Source organism: Eutrigla gurnardus, assembly GCF_963514095.1.
Source record: "Eutrigla gurnardus genome assembly, chromosome: 1".
Taxonomy (NCBI): Eukaryota; Metazoa; Chordata; class Actinopteri; order Perciformes; family Triglidae; genus Eutrigla; species Eutrigla gurnardus.
The window spans coordinates 10,033,230-10,053,253 of NC_139915.1; the positions used below are offsets into that span (position 1 = coordinate 10,033,230).

Genomic DNA, 20,024 nt, shown 5'->3' on the forward strand with positions numbered 1-20,024 from the left:
ACCAAGTAGCGTGATCCTCTACCGCGTCTTCTAGGGTAATGAGATGTATGTTACATTCAGCATCATTCATGTTACAGTATATACATCAATCCCCTCCAATAAAGGAGCACAACAATAACCCAATAGCAAGGCAGTCTTTGCCACTCATTAGAATTAACAAGCCTTTGTGGATTTTTCATACATAATAATCATATTATGACGGCAACATGTTCAAGGCAGACAAAAAAAATAATAATAACATAAAAATAAATGTTTAAAAAGCTGCATGCAGGTTATCACCATTATCATGATATGACTTGAATAGTGTCAATTAAGTCCTCTCTTGGATTTTGGTTGGTGTCTAAAATTAAAAATATATTTCTGTACAGCTCTATTAGTCCTTAGGGTTAGTGTTAAAACACACACAGCGTCTGGTCTTCAGAGGCCAAAGAAAAAAGTGTCCGTCTGTCCCGTGTGTTCCTCAGAGAACTGTCAGGTCGTGGCAGGACTTTGACTTCTGCCTAAAAGCCATCTTCTTGTTCTTGCGTGCAACCATGCGGCCCAGAAACCTCTTGGCCTTCTTGCCAATGCTCTCTCTACGCCTGCAGTTGGCCATGCGCCGCGCATTCTCCTCCTTGCTGTCTTTCCTCAAGCGGATCTGTCTGACGATGCCCTCGAATAGGTCGTGCACGTTGTGGTGAAGGGAGGCTGACGTCTCGATGAACTTGCAGTCAAACACCACTGCGCAGGCGCTTCCCTCTGCGATAGAGAACAAGTGGAGAAGGGACCATCAGCACTTTGAGCAGATGAACATTAACACAATTAAGGTAGGAACTTGAGTAGATTAAGGCTGAAAATGGTAAACCGATGACGATAACGGTTTTCAATTTTTGGCTTCAAGTGAGACATGCAAGTACTGTAAGATCATGAAAAGCATCAAAAAATAGCTTTTATTTAAGTTACCAAACGTCCTAACCCACTTCCCCTGAGCTTGGAACTTGTATTATCTCATAACATCCTACATCTGTGGCACATTTAGGTTCAAAAGTGAGTTAATGACACTGGCTTACCATCGACAGACACCTCCCTGGAGCGCACCAGGTCACTCTTATTGCCCACAAGGATTATGGGAATGTTCTCCGACTGCCTGGCCCGACGCAGCTGAATACGCAGCTCTGACGCCTTCTCGAAGCTTGATTTGTCTGTCACTGAATACACGATGATGTAGGCGTCTCCCATCCTCATGCACTGATCCTTCAGCCACTGGCTGTTATCCTTCAGGAAAAGAATCAGACGCAGAGTTTAGAATCAAACGTGGCTGATCCCAATGTAGTATCCAATCAATATAAATGGAGCAAACATTGCATACATAATATATAACTCACCTGTTCCCAGATGTCATACAGAACAATGGATGCCTCTTCTTCATCCACCACGATAGATCTGTCATAAGTGTTCCCTGCAGAAGAGAGGAAAAAGAAAAGGAAATATTAGGATGAGAGGAGCAAAGCATCTCTTGAGTGAACAGTCATGTTTGTCGCTGCTTTTCTTCACACTGATTATAGCACTTTTCTCTTTTTTCTTTTGTTGTCTGCACACTGAAGCTGCACGTTGATCACAGCCTGTGATCAAGCCATCGCTGGCCTTTTATATTTCCCCTTCACGTTACACTATCGGATGTGTTTCTGACAGCTGAGGGCAGGGCTGGTGCCTCGCTGGAGATAGAAATAGCAAAAATCAATGCATGTGCACTTGCATGCAAATATAAGATCATTTTTTTCCCGAACCTATCAGCTAAACTTTACGAATGCTCTCATACACAACTCGGAATTAGGGAGCTTCTATGGCTCAATCTGGCGTTTATGATATTCTACACATCCACATCTCCGTGGTGGAGTGGTTTCTTATAAGGTGATGCTTTTGGATGCTTATCTCAGAACTGTACTTCATTCATTAAGCATTGCATCTCCAAGCATGAGCAGACTAAAATAGCCTTTTTTGAATTCCTAATTATCACATGAATCTTCACAGACAATATAGAAGTATGTTTATGTATGTGGGTGTGAGGGTGAGTGTGTGTGTGTGCAATATGGTTTGATGACTCATCCTCATCCTTGCGAATTTACCTGCTTCATCGCAGTCGTGACCAGCATCCTCGACCCCTCCGAAGACGCGCGCCAGGCTGGACTTGCCGACGCCGTGCTCCCCGAGGAGGACCACCTTGTACACCTGGGACTCCGCCTCGCTGCCGGTGGAGATCACGGAGTCGGAGGAGTCCGACGCGCAGCTGCCTCGGTGCTGCTCGTTCGGGGAGTAGGAGGTGCAGCGCAGGAGGTTGGACAGCTCGTCGGTCTGCCCCGTCTGTGGCATCGTGGCGCGCAGGTCCCGGTCGTCCACGGGCATGCTTCTCCGGTGTAGGTTCTGTATGTTCATGGGGAACGGCATGCTCCCTCTCCTCTTGTCCATGTTCCGCAATTTGTCCCCCTTGTTCAAAGTCATTGCGCTTCCACCGAGGATCTGTGGAAAGGTGTGACATGCGTAAATGTGTGCTCTTGTGTCCAAATCGGAAACGTGTAAAAGTCTATAATGGGATAAAGTGAAGGATAATACCATGTTTATTGTGCAGGCTAAGTCATGTTGTAAAAGCAACACATCTATTAGGCTGAGTAGCCTGTCATTACAACACCAAATCCCTTTGTTTCTCTGAAATCCCGACCTGATCTGACCACATGTTCACATCACTCAACGTGAAAACGCCAAATGGCTTAAAAACTTCAAAAGCTTCAAACATATCATCAGAATTAAAGAGACTTACTTGCAAATAAATCCAACGAAGGCAATCAACAATAATCCTTGGTTTTGAAGAGTTGCTGCAGCCGAAAAAGCGCTTTGGTTGGAGTCTGATCAGAGTCGCTGCTCGGGATATTTATAGAGGACTGGGAGTGACGTCGGCAGGGATTCGCCCCAGAAAATCACGTCTCCGCTTATTATAGTGGTGCGTAACGGCACCATCATACAGAGGAGGGGGGTGTATGACTGGAAGAGCTGAGGAATCTCCCTTCCGCTTCACCAAATGGAGAGCTTACCTCTGAGGGGGCGGCCGGGGACGAATCCTTGAGGAGGGGAAGCCCACTTAAAGCGAGAGCGATATTAATATTTAATGTTAATTTAGGAGATATGTGTGGAGACGGTGGAAGGAAATCCACATGATGCAAGACGTTCGGGTGCAATGAGGAAATATAATTGCTTGTCTTGCTTAAATTGATATTGATCAGTTCCCTCTTGCTGCAAGGTGGAAGGCAATTAATTGGTATCACGGACATGTTATTTTAATAATCTGTAAAATATTTCACATAAGCAATCATCATATTGTAATTAATTGTTGTGCATGTAGAATTAAATAATTCGCCAGTGGGGAAAAAAAATGCAACAAACACATTCAAATTCTACACACGGTGCCTTGCATTTATCATTGAACCGTATCTTTCCGCCCACCACCTTGAAAAATGAAGGCAGCAGCCACAAAACCATAATTCCTTGCATTTAAATACTTCATAGCTGACAGGCCTGGCCTATAGAAACAACGTTTGTGTTTCGGCCCATGCCTTCGTTGAATAATGAATATCGAAGCTGTGCGACATGGTAGTAGTACAGTAAAATCTAGTTATGCCGTCCTAATGTAGCTTAAATGACTTCCACTAAGTGTTCTTTGTTTGATCTCTGCCCGTGTTTTGTATTCGTCATCTTGTTCTTCGATTTTCTCGCACACAATAAATGGTGTGTTGCTGCCCCCTTGTGGCACGAAGCCGTAACTTACAGTTGAACCTTTTAAACTCGCGGTCCAGGTGTGTCCAACATCATCGTGCACTTCTGAGAATAAACAATAAAACAAATAAATAATCGTGTGGTATTAATGGTATTGCATTTGACTTAATTAAATCTACTTACCCCTGTTAATATGTGTCTCTTTTTTTCCACTTACTATTTCTCTTGCTGTTGTTAATTGGATTTCTTGGATGTCTTTTGTTTTACTATATCATGTCTTGGCCTTTGAATTTCATTCAAATCTATCATGATGACTGTGTCTTATATTCTGTCTATGAATAGCTTCCACGTACTGTTCTTCCTGGAGTCCACATATTGACACTAATAATGTGGGCTTCATTTGATGTGATCTGTCCACCACTGCAACTTCAGAGGTGATGGCAAGATATTTCCCCTAAAGCCACAGCAAAATCTGTGTTGTTGTCATCATCTCTAGTGTGAGTGGTACACAGCCAGGGCATCTACCTACATGAATTAACTTAGATGTGACAGCTAGAGCACATCTAATAATATTCACATTCAACTGGAGTAAATATGACTGCCTCTACTGATGCAAATTATTCTAAAAGGGGAAATTCTGTCAACACCTAATGATAATTATGAAGTGAATACTCGTGTTGATATGAATGTTTTTCAGTTAAAAAACCACAGTGCAGGTGGAACTTAAACCTGGCATTTCTGTAGCCTCCTGTCATTTCTTGCTATTATCGGCCATCACATACACTCATACAACATAATACTTAGTTAAACAAGCATTGTCTACATGTGGTCATTTTCAAATGATTTTTCTTTCAAATTATGTAATTAAATCTATTTACGGAATATTTCTGCATAAATTGAGGATGTAGTATACTGACAGTTTTACAGTCTCTTTAAAATTGTACTTAGTTTTTAAGAGGACTAATTCATTAAAATGGTCTACAGAGGGGTAATAAATAATGAGTATTTGTGTGTTAATCTGCAGGTTATTCCCTTTGCAGGTAGTGTCAGTTAGTGTTGATTGTGGCCTGTCCTGGGTTAACATTATTGAAAAGGCATTTAAACATGCTGTAGTGTGATTATGCTCCACCTGGACTGGATAGTAGCCATGGCTATACATCCATAACACCTAGGTCAGGAAACACCCACATCAGGAAACGGGTGTTACACCACATTCTGTGACCCATTAGATTCTGTGAACGAAGAGGCCACTGTGATACCTTTCTGTGATTATTTGTGATCTCCTCTGTATTGTAATTGTTATACATGAGAATTGTATTTTGTAGACGTGTCCTTGTGTAAAACGACAGATTGTGTACCAGTATCTACTATTCTATTCTTGACTATGATCCATCAAAGTCGTCTCTTAGCAACAGCGGCCTCTGTGGTCACAGAATCGGATAGGTCGCAGGATTTGGTCCAACACCGGAAACTAATCCTTTTAACGCGACAGTGCGCATGCGCGTGTTTCTCGTGTCTTCGACCTCTACTACACCGGTGAGTGCTAACCTCCTCTGTCACCAACTGGTCGTGAGTTAAACATTTAATTGTGAAGCTTCTGTGTAGATCGGTATCTCTGTAGCACCACTAACCCTAGCAACGCTCTGCTCTTCTGATTTTACAACCGTTAGCTAGTTTTTAGCGACATTGTTTGGTTCGCAGTTAATCTTGACCTTACTTGTGTTCACGTAACTTTGCACACCTTGTACTTTCGTGCACAGCAGACTAGTTAGAGAGTCAACCAACTGCATGTCTTTAATGTGTCGTCTTCTACCCTCAGCAGACTGAATCAACGGCCCAGCTTCTTCGGTTGACCTGACCACTACCTGTCCCGTCGTAATGTACGCCTGTGCTAAGTTCGTCTCCACGCCCTCCCTGGTGAGTGAGTCTGCTTGAGTAAATGGATGTAACAGTTTCATGTATTGTGGACGGTGTATTTAATCACGACAATGTGCAAGGCCTTCCAGCCGGTTTTCGCTGCCAGCAGTTGTCATTTAGCTCGCTAACACTAGCACTCGGCTATCTGCCTTTGACCCCCTGCTAAAGTCGGCTAGTGTTCACTCCTGCAAGGACGTCCTTGTTTTGAACACTATCAAAGACCCCCGTGTGAAACCGTTTCCCACCTGTTGAAGCTAATATTAATTATTAAAATATCACAGGATATTGTGTAGTTTATAGATAAGCATCCACACTCGCACTCCTGCTGAAATACTGTACTGAATTACAATTTTGAGGTACTGTACTTGTTACTTGTACTGATAATCTCCATTTAAGGTACTTTTTTATTTCAGAGAGAATTGTTGTCCTTTTTACTTTACTGCATTTATATAAGAGCTATAGATACTTTTCACATTTTTTTACATACAAAACATCAGTTTTCAAAATATCTATTGTCGCAGATTAAACTCACACTATTCCGAGTGTAGTTTTTAAGGGGTATTTATTGGCAGAAATAGATTATGTGATTGATAACTATGTTTTCATTATTTTATAGTGACCTGGGACTAAGAATTGTTTTTTTCATTACCTTAGAATACAGTGTTTATTTCTACATAGGAGCAGCTCTGCTTCAGAGTCTGCTACATTTCTACAGTGCAGACAAACCAATCACTGGCTGTAGCAAGGGCCTTTCATGTTACCTGAAGGCCACCATAGTTCTCCGACATGCTTGGAAAGGGAGGGGTGAGTGGAGGGGTAGTCGGTTGGTTGGAAGCTGAAAACCTCACCAAGTGATATCACTAAATCCTACACACACCTCCTCCTTCAACCTCTGACCATACAGTATTTACTACAAGCCAAATGTCACTGTAGACAAATCCCCATGCTTAAATACTGTCTTGAGCAGAGTAGATGTATTCTTAGCCAATTTAAAATGTATTGAGACAGATGTCAATATAACATCCTGGCAGAGCATCTTATCAGAGAACGACTGTCAATGAAACTGTTTTTTTTTCTCTCTATTACAGGTCCGTGCTGGATCTCGGGCACTGTACAGACCACTCTCAGCGGCAGTAGTCTCAGATGCCAGGAAAGGCGAGGTAGGCAGCTATCAGTACTGGGAATTAGAACTGATTTATTGACTTTGAGTGTTCACAGCGGAGGGGCACTCTGAATCCATCAGCTATCACAGATCCATTAATCGCCTTTACTATTTCCATTACGTTGTTTTTCAAATAGACGAATGACTGTACAAATAAATCAATAAAAATGTTTATATGCGGGCAAATTTAGCATAAAAGTTAAAGGTAGCATGTCTAGTTTTCTATTGGGAACCACCACTGGCTGTTTGCATCAACAGTAAACTTTAGCAAGCTGGCCTATGTGTCTAGCATTAGCTGCACATAGGTCGCTACCATTGTAACAAATGCAATGCCAATTCTGCATCAACATTTCCTTTACCATTTCCAAAATCTGTGTTCGTGTGAGTTTTTGGATAACCTTAATCAAGGACATAGTAGAGGCAGATGCAGAAAGTCAAAGTTTTGCTGTAGCATGAACTTTACAGGTATGTCATAAGACCTTAGAAGCTAATGAGGTATTATAAGTAAAGGATATTGAGCAGCAACACTTGGAAAAACCACTGCTAATATTTCTTGCAAAAGGGGAGCCAGGAAAATATCAGTGTTCTTTCTACATGTAGCAGGAAATAGTTTAGTGCAGCTTTGTGGTTTTGTTTTGTACTAACCTCACTTATTTTTGTTTTTTGTTTCAGACTGCTTCCCTTTTGGCACCACAGAGCTTTGTAGCCTCCCAGCAGCAGGTGGCGGTGCGGGGGTTCCAGACTGGCGCTGTGAGCCGTGACATCGACACTGCTGCAAAGTTCATCGGAGCAGGAGCTGCTACGGTGGGAGTGGCTGGATCTGGAGCTGGAATTGGAACAGTGTTCGGTAGCCTTATTATAGGATATGCCAGGTAAATTAAACACAAAATCTCTCATTTTAGGACCATTGGGGGGGTAGCTTTTAGTCTTGGCATCTGGGATTTCTGCTATAAAATGGTTATTTTTAATAGTAATAGCAATAACCATCAGAGGTATACCTTATACCAAATGTTAACATGGTCAATTAATAATGGGTTTGATTTAAAATAAATGTATTAGGACATGGGGAACCTTAGAAGACACTGGTTTTGTCTGCTCACTGAAATGTCTTAGCAGCTGTGTTTTAACACTTGGTATCTCCAATTTGCTGTCTGTTTCTCAACAGGAACCCTTCACTGAAGCAGCAGCTGTTCTCTTATGCCATCTTGGGCTTCGCTCTTTCTGAAGCTATGGGTCTGTTCTGTCTGATGGTTGCATTTCTTATTCTGTTTGCCATGTAAAACAGTTAGGCATTTGATACATCACGTGGTACATCAACATGTTAGCAGTTTGAGATGCCCTTGAATGGTACGATGATGTCAGCTTATCGTGTTGACCATTCTTGTTCATTGGTGTTTCTTATGATAGTGAACCGTCTGATGTGTAAGACACTGGCAAACCCAACTCATTGGTAATTTTGCCATTTTATTGTATATTTAGTCAAATGTTTTGTTAAACATGCAACCAATAACAAAAGTAAAACCTTTAATTGATCGTGTGTGTTTTGTATATCTGTAAATCATAGTGGGGTTACGTTTGTATGTTAATTGAAGAGTTACAGTGGCACTGTGTCTCTCCTGAAAAAATGGTAAGGCACAAACAAATTCAGAATCTAATAGTTTCTCAGTTATGATGTAGATGCAGAATATTCTCCCGCTAACTAGTTAATTTACTATATAGCTCAAGTATAGTTTAAAATCACCAGTGGTTTGTCTCTATAACTATTTGAAGCTCAAGGAAACCCAACCAATATGTTTGTCATGTAGTTGCCCAATCTCAATGTCCATGCTCACAGACTTTGAGGTGCGTTCCCACAAAGTCCGTGATGGCTTAGGGCTGTCCCACTGTCGAGTCGTCTCATCTGAGACCTTTATGCACAATTTCCGTAGACTTTTCCTGAGGGAAGGACCCACAAATCATAGTGTTGTGACGTTAAACACAGTGACCAGAGGAAGCCTGGAGGCATTAAAAAAAAAAGGGTAAACAAAGAGCGGCACATGGGTGTTCAGGCTGGTATATATACATTTACACAGAAACATCAACATCTGACTAGTGCTAAATTAGCATTAACTTGCCCCTTCTGTGTTATGTTAACATTTAGTTACACAAGTCAGTTGAATAGTGTTCCCTACATAAACCTAAACTGAAGAATTCAAACTTCTATTTCTGTAACCTGTTGTCCAGAAGCAGTTTGTATCTTCAAATGGTATTTTCATGATTTCACATTTTGTCCTCTATCTACCTGGAAAACATCTTAAGTGTTTACCCAGCGGTGAAGCTAATGTTGGGATCCAAACATTTAATTGAAAAATCTGTCACGGACATAACATTTTTGAAGGCTGCTGGACTGCAGCTTTTAGTCTCCGCCTCCTGCTGCTGCCCCCTGCTCTCGTCTACTTTCCAGGCAAAGTTAAGTTCAAACAAGCCTATTATCAGTTTAGTATGGTCATGTCTGACCTTCCTTAGCCAAGCAATCTCCTAAGCATGAGAACAGCAGTGTACTTGAGGACATTGAGGCCTTTTTGCACCTGCATTATACAGTACACCCTATCTTGCAGTCAGAATGGATAAGCTCATCAGAAGGGCTTGGTAGCTCAGGGTCAGGTACAAAAGCTTTGCTCCACACATTTGCTCCCGATACCTGGCCCACTTAATATGTTACATGTATTAGTGCGGCTTTCATGCATGGGATGTTCTCTAGAGCTTGTTTTCTAGCTTTATTCTCCTCTATGGTGTCGCTCATCCTATTGTACCATCAACACCACAAAGCCCTCCAACGGGGACTTGACATCCCCCTGTTGATGTGATCACTGAGGACCTCGGTCACTTCAGAGAAAGCCTTCCAATTCTCTCATGCACTTCTCTTTCAGCAAAAGCAGAGACTGTGACACATCTGGTGAGTGTTTGGGACAATGGGAGATTAGTACAGGTTCTTAAATCCAGCTTGGAGGCAAATTTATGAACTCCAATGTAACTGAAGCTGCTGGTGCCTGTACAAAGTGTGGCATATTTTTCTCTGGTGTGATCTTTCATGGTCACGGCCAGGACAACAATGCTACAAGCAAGCGTCTACTTCCTCTTGACAACATGGATTGGTCAACTCAGGCTGGAGATCCTAATGACACATGACTGCTATCTACTGGTGGCTTTCTTGACATACCAAATTGTAAGTGTATATTCATGTTCTTTATTACATTTTTATGTAGCAATACTAAATGCAAACATTCCCAGAGAGTGAAATGTCATTAATTCGATGAAGTGAGGGTTTCAGGTGAAAAAATGCTAGCAAAGCTAGCATGCTAATTTGCGATTAGCATGTTCGCTAACGTGCTAGCTTGCCACAATTACTGTAATTCTTACGTTTACGTTCTTGCTAATGTAGTCAGAAGTACTAACTTGATTTCTCAAATGATGTCCAACAAGAGATGGGCATGAAATGCCACATACAGAACTGGTTGTCAAAGTTGTTAGCTATATAACTAGCTTTAAACTGGAGACGAATACAAAGTTAGACTTGGAGCCAGATCACCTGACCAAATTCGTGGTTGAAGCATTATTTAAGGTAGCGGGTCACTGCTGAGGCAACTGGCACCAAATTGCGTTTATCAGAACAAAAGGCAACTTTTCCAAAGATATACATGATGACAATGGAGAGCGGTGGGGAAGTAATTGCAAATTGAAAGGTCACAGGAGGTTAGATATAAACGGCCTCCATGTCTGAAATGAAACCTTCATTACTTTATGCTTATAAAATGCATAATTAGTTTGCCTATTTTTTAGCTGACCACTAAAATAGTTATCAACCCGGGCAGAGTATCTGTGGGAACACAATATTTATTTCCATCCCTGCGGAACTACAGAGAGACGGATATGGTTGAGGGGGGACGGATTTGAGTGACGTACGTCTGTGTGCCCAATGATGTATAAAGAGAAAACAACAGTTACAAACATATGTTTGGACATGTTTATTAGGCTGTAAAAACCGATATCTGGATGTTGAAGTATATGTTGTCAATGCGCCAGTCTTACAGCGGGAGGAGGATACGTTGCTTTAGCATTAAGAAGCCGACCCCTCTGTGGTGCTTGTGGTCGGTTAACCGTCACACGGCACCCGAGGGTGTTTTACAGCTGAACGAGAGAAGAGGAGCACCCAGTAATGAGGTAAACAAACATCAGGGAGTGTTCTCTTTTTGGGGGTAGTAGTGGCTCATTACCAGCCAAGTCCTCTCCTGTCATTAGCACACTTCAAGCTAGTTTGTTAAACCTCCGCTCATCAACAGGCCAGTATTACTTTCTCAGTTAAAGTTTAGCAAGGTTTGGTTTGAATATTCGCTTCATAAAATCCGATTATTTCATGAAAGTTTGGCCAAATGTGTTCGTCAAGGAAGCGGTTTACTTATTTGTCCACGAGATGGGGTAGTATGGATAACGTGGGTATGCTGTAAATGTTTTTTTGTACTGACTGTATTGTATTACAACCATGGCCTGCCCTACTGCTATTGGCCCAGTTGCAATAGGTGGGTTAATCTTGTATGATGTATAGTGACCTCACTTCATTTAGCACGTAAAACTCAACCAGCTATACATGTAGTGATTTCTGTCAGGGCAGGTTATACACTCAATGTCCACCAGGTGAAGTAAGCGTACAAGACAACAGACAGCAGGGTTTTTATCCAGCATCTGTTCGGGAACTTAAATGGAAAATCCACCTTAATGTAGAATGCACATTTGAGTCTTCCAGAGGTTTTGGTCAGTAAAACCACTTCAAATTATTATTTGAACTGGAGATATCTTTGGGTATTAGTATGTGATTAGGACTTACACGTTTTAATCAGAAAAAGTCCCAGTGAAACTAACTTAAGCAGAGATGCTTCTTAATGTTATGCCTCACTAGGATTTTTGTCTGTATAACATTTTCACTACAGTCTTCTTGTTCCAGGTAACAAATAGCCACAGAAAGAAAATATCTTCATGTCAGCCAGTACTGGACTGCTTTGACCAGCAGTACAGTCAGGAACTTGGAGACCTGTGGGCATCTGCAAGGTACATTTTCTCTGAAATAATAATTGCAGCATACACACAAACAGGTTTATACTATTCCTTAATCAGGATCCCTTTTTTCTTCCTGTAGAGCAGTGCTCCTGGACCCTCAGTCCTGGCAGTATGGGGTCATGCTTAACCGCTTCAGTGCTGTGACGGGCATCACACAGATCCTCCAATCACAGGGCTTTTCCACATTGCTGCCACAAACAGGTGTCTCCACGTTGCTTTACAATGGCTCCTCAAAAGCGGCAAATTCAAAATACCAAGCAGGAAAAGACTCTCTGTTGCCACATGACTACATCTCCACGTGCCCTCCTAATGACTCCCATCTCCAGGCTGAAGGCACCTCTACGGTGCTCGGTAAAGACCTTCAGTCAGAGCCTTCACTCAGTTTGCCCCGTCCCACATTACAGTGTTACATCCATCCATATCCACTGAGGTTTCCCTCTCAGGCTCACAGGCCGGGCCAGCTGAAGCAGTACTACCTCCTGAACGCTGCCTCCCTGCTTCCAGTGCTGGCTTTGCAAGTGAGAGATGGGGAAAAGGTTTTGGATCTCTGCTCTGCCCCTGGGGGCAAAGCCTTAGCCATAATGCAGTGTGCCACCCCAGGTAAAACAAGTATTTTTTTTTATTTTTTTTTATTTGTATCATGCAAAAAGGTATAAGAGGATATTGTAGAGTTATTAACACAAGGCAATAGACTGTAAAATAAGGCTCATCTATATTATACTGTATGGATATATATAGTTGGAACTTTTCACAAAACATCTTGTTGAAATGTGTTAAGCGTTATTGTTATAGTGTACTTTGTATGTAAGTTGCTGCAATTGAATCTTAAGGAATATTTTGTAGCCTATTTGTGTTGATTACTAGTAACCGAGCTGTTGCTGTGTTGTCTTCCAGCGCTTCTGTGCTGTAATGAACCAGACACTCACAGACGGAACAGGCTGGCCAAAACCCTGGAGTCTTTTCTGTCTCAGTCACTGATCAGCAGAGTGATTGTGGCTGCACAGGACGGACGGTCTTTTGGGCAAAGTGAAGCAGGAGCATATGACAAGGTGGGGGGAGTCATGTTTATGTCAGCATGTGGCTGAATTTGGCTTCAGTGTCAACAAATTTAGCTTTTTTTTTTTCAAGGCCATGGTTAGAAATGAATGAGGAGACCAAGCCTTTGAACAGAAGCTAATAAGCCCAGCAGAAGAGAAGAAAACAGTTTATTGAAAATAGGAGCCAAGAAGAGGTAGACAAATGGCCGTGTATGAGGCCTTCAAAGGACTCAACGTGACTGTTAATAGACGAAAATATTGGAAGGAAAAATAGGAAAGCACAGAATGAGAAGGTTGGCAAGACACAGTGTGAAAAGCCTGGATGGTGTAGAACAAACAGACTGCACATATTCAAGCCGTATTATGACATAGTGGACACATTTGTTGAAAGATTTTCATCTGAGTCAAGTTTGAGTTTGGGGAAAATATAACTTGTGCTTGGATTATTTTACAGAGCTCCAGCATTTGTCTTTTTGTATGTTTTTACATTTACTTACTCATTCCCTTTTGCTTTTCTTATTTGATCCTTTATGTATCTTGCTGCCATTATGCTCTCAGGCTCTCTGACTCAGACTCACATTACGTGCTCTCTCTCTCTCTGTTGCAGGTTTTAGTTGATGCTCCGTGTTCTAATGACAGGAGCTGGTTGTATTCCTGCAGCAGCCACCAGGGGGAGCAGCGAATGAAGGAAAGAGCCAGACTACCTGCGCTCCAGGCTCAACTGCTTAAGTAAGTCCAACCCCAACACGGAGAAGTAGTCTGCTACGTGTTACCCTTGTGGTACCCTTCGATCTTCGTACGTGTCATAACCGTTCATGTCTGAAGATGACCTGAACGTTATAACATTGTTTTGGTCCAGATGAAGAATTATGAAATATGCCTTTGTACTGTACACTGTACACATGGAATTATGTAAACACTATAATTAAGCAAATTCACCAAATTAATCACAATTGCAAAAAGTGCTCTAGAGTGAAATTACATGAGGCTGCAGAGTTGCATGGAGGTTGTATCATAATGTGGTAAAATCTTGGTTTTATCAGTTAAAAGAGAGTAAAATTGTTCAGTGTGGGAGGAGAAAGTCTGCAGGTATATACAGCAGGCCTATTCAGATGGCGGCCCGCAGGCCAACCCCTTCCTGCCAATCAAAATTGTGCAGTGACAAAAAATGCAGGTCTGATGACATTGCGGTGTGAAAAGAGGCTTTTCAGCGCACGGATCAAATATACAACAGTACAGCATGGATTTAAGTGAGAAATATACACATCTATATATTATAAATCTACATATTGTAATTGTAAATTTCTCATGCATGGTGATCAGAGTAATCTTCTGGCAGCAGCGTAGCGTCTCTGACACCGTGCACACGCACGAAGGAGTGAGAGTTAGTATAGTTAAGGTGCATGCTCTGCATCTCTGTGTCTCAGAAACTTTGCATAGCACCCTCAATCGAACTCACGAAGGACTTGTTCAGGTGGCTGTCAGATCAGAAAGTTTAGGTGGTGTTAATTTGCAGGATATTTGTTTTTTAAATTACAATATTTTTTCAGTATTCCTCTCATTTGGTCACACATTTTAAAACATTACCAGGTGCCCAGGGCGACGAGCATAGATCTTTATTATCCTATGTTTTGAAGAAAAATATGTGTAACATCTGGAGCGCATGTCAGAAATGGTACCCAATAAACACAAATAGGCAAATAAGCAAAAATAAGACCAAAAGTCATTAATTCATGAGGCCACTATGGGGGTTGAGTGGGTCATGGAAAATATCTGGCCCCTTTAGCCTTCTGAAAATGTATCAAACTCCGCACAGCTCCCACCAAAGGCTTTAAACGGCTCTTCATTTCATATATGCAGTCGTGTTCCCCAAGTCCTGTAAACAGACTTTGATGTGTAAAGTCGTGTCGTGAAGTGCAATATTTGTCTCCTCTTTACAGGTCTGCTCTGTCAGCAGTGCGTCCAGGGGGTGTTGTGGTCTATTCAACATGCACTCTGTCCAGATCTGAGAACTGTGCTGTGGTTGAGACGGTGCTGAATGACTGTCCTGAGGCTGAACTGGAAGACCTGTGGGAGGAGATTGTCATCCCTTTGTCAAATTACTTTACATTTAGTCCTGCTCACCCCGGTCATGGACGGAAGCCTCACAAGCCCTCCCTGCTGCCACAGAATAGGACCTCGAACTCTTATCAGCCCCGACCCGGCATTCTAGTGGTCCCTCAGCCCGGCAAGACCTGGGGACCCATGTTTTTGTCTCGGCTTAGAAGAAGGAAATAGTGTGCATCCACCTGTGGAAACGCATGACTAAACACGCTAGTTTTCTTTTGGACAGCTTTTGTTTCCTGTGGGTTATTTTAAGATGCAGAGTACCTCATAGAACTGGATTTTAACTCACTCACACAAACTAATTCACATTTTATACAGCAATGTTGTGTTCACAACATTTTTTTTCTTTGCCCCCAAATGGCCAAAACAATCAGTGCTTGCAGGTATAATTATTTTCTTTTAGCTTCTAACCCACCCCCTTTTTACTTATTATTATTTATTACAATGATTTATTGTCCGTGGCAACGATAAAAACTCCTGACACTGCAGATGTACAAAGATGATATCGACTCAACTAAATGTTTTTAAGTGTATCCACTTTATAATAAAATTGATAATACTATAAGCCTGCAATATTAAACATCCATTCACTGTGTATTCTATTAGCAGTGAAAGATTATCGTATCATTTTTACTTTCTAAATACTCTGCCCAGTGGTTAGAAAACACGAGGCAACATTACAAGACTTTCAGAATCTCCATCTTCCAAGTCTCTAAATCGGGTAGTGTTCATAACAGTTTGATAACCTCTTGAATTCAGACATCACTGAATCTTTTAAAAGTTTCTGAACAATCACGACTTATATGTTTATCGGCCTTTGTTTGTTTTTAAACATCCAGGTGCCATAACACTATTGCAAATGTCAACATGGTGACATTGTATAACACAAACCCAGCAGGAGGCGAAAAGTTTCCTCTCTGAGAAATTAGTTCAATAACCAGCAAGAGCCGTAATGATATAATGGGCGCAGTTTCCCGTTCTTCATCCCGGTTATTACCTCCAGCATTGTCCTGCTTTGAATTAACACATGCTTTAAGTCTCCCTAGCAGTAATCTTCTGTCTGTCATCATGCCTCCCTGCAGTGCCATTGAGATGGCAGTTTCATCTCGTACAGGGGCTCGTTGCCGGGCTGGACTGTTCTCGTGTCACGCTTGAGTGAAAAGTAGACTATTTCATTGCGATGCTGGAGCTTTTCGTCAGGTTGCGATTGCTAGGATCTGAAGGTGCTTTTGAAAGCAACTTTCAACAATAAAGGGTGAGAATTCATATTTTTTTTTTTCCTTTTCAACATAATAGACGGGTAAAAGCAGGCTGTTGCGAAGGCAGTTTCGAGAGGTGAAAACCTTTTATTTCTTCCTCACAAATATGCAGCTGGTGGTTGAGTGCGAGTCCTGAGAAGCCGATTTCAACCGATTACTCTATGGTTGCATTTATTTGGCCATTTTTATTGCCTGTCCTACTTTTGTTCTGCATGTTTTTGAAAAGGAGCTCCAGCCTCTGATAAGAAAGCATCATGACACCACCGCGACTTCAAGCCCAATGTAAAAGAAAGCGAGATGTGGCGATGAAGCGGGGCGTCGTAGAGGTTAACCATGTTGCTGACCTTTGTGTGAACTGCGGTTTGTTGATGTTCCCCATATTGCAGTGTTTCCTCAAGGGGAGAATCTCTAAGCAGCTTTTCCTCCACTTCAAAGGGAGAGAATGTAGGCCTGCTTTGCATAATCAGGTGGAGAACAGCTTTTTGCCAGAGAGGCAGGAATTAATTTGTGGCACCGCCAGATGTAATCATTAAAACCCTAGTCGTTGACAATAAAGGGAGGAGGAGGAAATGGGAGGTTGGAATTGTTGAACAGGGTATAGAGAAAGGGATATGAAGGGCTGGATGGTCCTGAATGCCAGAGGACACTCGAGCAAAGCGGGCTAATCTGGCCTGAGCTCTCCTGAACCGGAACAACATTTCTATCAGTCTGGTAACATTCAGCTCCGTCTCTCTGTGTGTTTTGTACGTACATTACTATTTTAGTGGTGTACAGGTATTTAGACATTTATATACTGTATGTTAGCCATGGTGAGCAGTATGTGAAGGCTTTAAAGCTGCACTCAGCCTGTAATGCACCGTGCAGCACAGTCCCATCGCTCTTTTTAACCCCGTTTCCAGCAGCAGGCAGCTGTTTTCAGTGACAGATAAAAAAGCTCTTAAACCCACTGTACTCTACAGCTGCTTCGGAGGCAGACAAAGTTAGTGACCTTTTTGGTACAAAATGATACACACTATTGTATTTATATAGAAGACACTCTATACAACATCATAGAACTGACTAAAAAATTAATTATATGTCAGATTGAACACACAATGATCACACTGTCAATCAGATTGTTCCCACCCTCGTGACAAATGCTTGACTTGAAGCAGTTGACACTGAATGTGCCAGACGGTCAACAAGTGGGGTTATAGATTTAGTACCTTTTGGGGGGCGTCCATCACTCATTTCAAACGTCATAATTTGTCAATATTCCATTAGTGGAAGTGAGAGACCAGGATTGCTGCTGTTGATTGATTGTCACACTACTGCTAATCTCTGAGGGGGTGAAAAGTCTGCAATGAATGAATACTCGGAGGTCAAAGTCAAACTGTTTGTCCATGTGCAGACGTTTGTTAACTAGCTTCCTAACAAGCTCTTCACCAACTGTAGTACACACTACTGCAAAGAGTGAACAAACCCGGCAGGAAATCCTGAGGTTAGTCGTCTTGGATTTCTGCGAATGAGAGAAACACATCATGGCAGGGGCGTAAATATAGTCCGTGCAGGCTGTGTGGTTGGACTGGGGGCCATGGGGGCCCTTTTGAGAGAGCGGGCCTTCCAATAATGTGAGTGATTCACATTGCCACCAGTTCGTCTTTGAACATAGACGCGTTCAAAGACAAACTGGTTTCCCTCAAAAAGGCAAACCCATCCCGTCATGGTTTTAATATTTTGGGAACAGTCAGTAGCAAAATATTACAACAGTATATGTCTATTCTATATATATATAAAAAAAAAAAAAAGAAGTAAGAATTAAAAATTAAATTAAATGACTAATTTCTTAGTTTATTTGTTAATTGTGTCATATACAGATTTGAAAAACTCAGGATATTTATGTCTATATTGTCCAATGTCAAGTCTCTTATTTGATCATGTGATGAGACTTCTGCACGCCGAAGGAGCAGTCACACATTTCAAACGAGGCAGTAATAAGGAGGCCATCATAGTAGTGTGCACTGGGGCTCATTGTAGCTACCTTACCGTATATTCAACTGCATTATGGACCAGGAGTGGGTCTACCAACTGCCATAACCTGTGATGTAATCCTAAAAGTCGTCATCTTGCTACTTCTGGTTAGATGGGTGCATGGGGGACCACCAACTGTGACACTTCAGGGAAAGATGGTAGAAATGTACGTATCTCTGTTATCCAAATGCAATGCATAAGAAAAACAAAAGTCTTCATTTGAGGACAGCCTGAAAGGCTTCCTCTCATGTGGTTAGAGGCCTGGGGAGACATCAGGCGGCATCATCGTGAGCACAGAGAGACGAGACCAGAGGACAGTGAACGGGAGGCAAAGTGAGAGGGCAACTGAACCAACTTCAAGAAACCGATATTCCCATCCCTTTATCTAGTGTTTGTCGGGCATATGCACAGACTCCAAATGCAAAAGAAACTTCAAAGAGAAGTAGACGTGTTTTTGTTTTGTTTGTTTAGCGATTTAGCGGAGAGGGCAGTACATGTCTATTTCAGACCGTTCCAGCAAAATACTGGAAACAGAACGACCAAACTTGGATACAACTATAGTGGTTGAATTGTTGTTGGATAATACCACATTTTTTAAAAGCAACACACGATGTATATTTTGTCTTATTTTTGTTTGTTTTGGGGTTTTATTTGATTGCATATTCACTATTTCTTCAAATCTGCTTTAATTCAAAGGGGACTCACAGGCAAAATACAAAAAAACAGTCAAGCACCCAGAGCACCTCGGGACGAACTGCAGTGTGGCCCGTGATAAACTACGACAAAAAGAGATGAGTGTGGTTGTTCCTCCTGTAGTCCTCTGTGAGCCTCAGCAGCGGTGAGACGGAGACATCCATAACGGCTGCACGAGAAGACAAAGCAACAGGCTTAAGGCAAGACAGATTACCCCGGCCTGGACATCCATTCAACCTTTGAGAGAAAAGACAGAATTGATTGGGAGATATAAAACTATATAAAAGCCCTGGGCAGTCTAGCAGCAAAATAGGTTTGTGAGAAATCTACCAGGTCTTTCTTTTCTGTTATAAGTAGCAAGTCATCACTTTTCCACAAATTAAATGCAAATTGGAACAGCAGATCAGTAAAACCGGCACCGATTAAGGCAATTTAGGATGTGATTTCACACTTCTGACCGCTTAAAGAGTGATTTTTCCAACAATAATTCACGTTCTTTTCCTATTGTGACCACGGTGTTATATATATATACAGTATATATATATATATTTATATATTTATATATATAAAATATTTATATATATATATATATATAATTATATAATTATTTATATAATTATATATATATATATATATATATATAAAATATATATATATATATATATATATATATATATATATATATATAAAATATATATATATATATATATATATATATATATATATATAAAATATATATATATATATATATATATATAAAATATATATATATATATATATATATATATATATATATATATATATAAAATATATATATATATATATATATATATATATATATATATATATATATATATAAAATATATATATATATATATTCATAATAAAAAACAATGAGAATAAGTATTGAAAAGCATGTATGGTAGAGTTGCAGTATGATTTTTTTTCACCCAAAAGTTTCATTCCCAGCCCAAATAATCCTGTAAATATTTGAGGAACTGATCT

General features: G+C 41.1%; 3 protein-coding genes across 4 annotated transcripts; 2 read left to right on the forward strand and 1 right to left on the reverse strand.

Annotated features, from left to right (window-relative positions):
- Positions 1–411: 411 nt before the first annotated feature.
- rrad (Ras-related associated with diabetes) lies at positions 412–2,945 on the reverse strand. The gene is made up of 5 exons (XM_084005840.1): positions 2,795–2,945; positions 2,106–2,496; positions 1,365–1,438; positions 1,050–1,254; positions 412–738 (listed from the first exon to the last, which is right to left on the reverse strand). Exons 2-5 carry the CDS (start codon positions 2,476–2,478, stop codon positions 461–463), a joined length of 930 nt encoding a protein of 309 aa, XP_083861966.1. The 5' UTR covers positions 2,479–2,496; positions 2,795–2,945; the 3' UTR covers positions 412–460.
- A 2,284-nt stretch (positions 2,946–5,229) lies between these two features.
- Positions 5,230–8,356, forward strand: LOC311019074 (ATP synthase F(0) complex subunit C3, mitochondrial-like). 2 transcript variants are annotated; one of them, XM_084018269.1, is made up of 5 exons: positions 5,230–5,280; positions 5,564–5,661; positions 6,750–6,821; positions 7,496–7,695; positions 7,989–8,356. In XM_084018269.1, exons 2-5 carry the CDS (start codon positions 5,623–5,625, stop codon positions 8,101–8,103), a joined length of 426 nt encoding a protein of 141 aa, XP_083874395.1. In that variant the 5' UTR covers positions 5,230–5,280; positions 5,564–5,622; the 3' UTR covers positions 8,104–8,356. The 2 variants fall into 2 exon arrangements, with proteins under 2 accessions (XP_083874395.1, XP_083874396.1); XM_084018270.1 differs by having other exon boundaries at positions 5,231–5,280; positions 5,567–5,661.
- A 2,416-nt stretch (positions 8,357–10,772) lies between these two features.
- On the forward strand, positions 10,773–15,623 carry nsun3 (NOP2/Sun RNA methyltransferase 3). Its single transcript, XM_084008772.1, has 6 exons — positions 10,773–11,023; positions 11,802–11,905; positions 11,994–12,514; positions 12,809–12,963; positions 13,559–13,680; positions 14,892–15,623. Exons 1-6 carry the CDS (start codon positions 10,856–10,858, stop codon positions 15,226–15,228), a joined length of 1,407 nt encoding a protein of 468 aa, XP_083864898.1. The 5' UTR covers positions 10,773–10,855; the 3' UTR covers positions 15,229–15,623.
- The last annotated feature ends 4,401 nt before the right edge of the window (positions 15,624–20,024 follow it).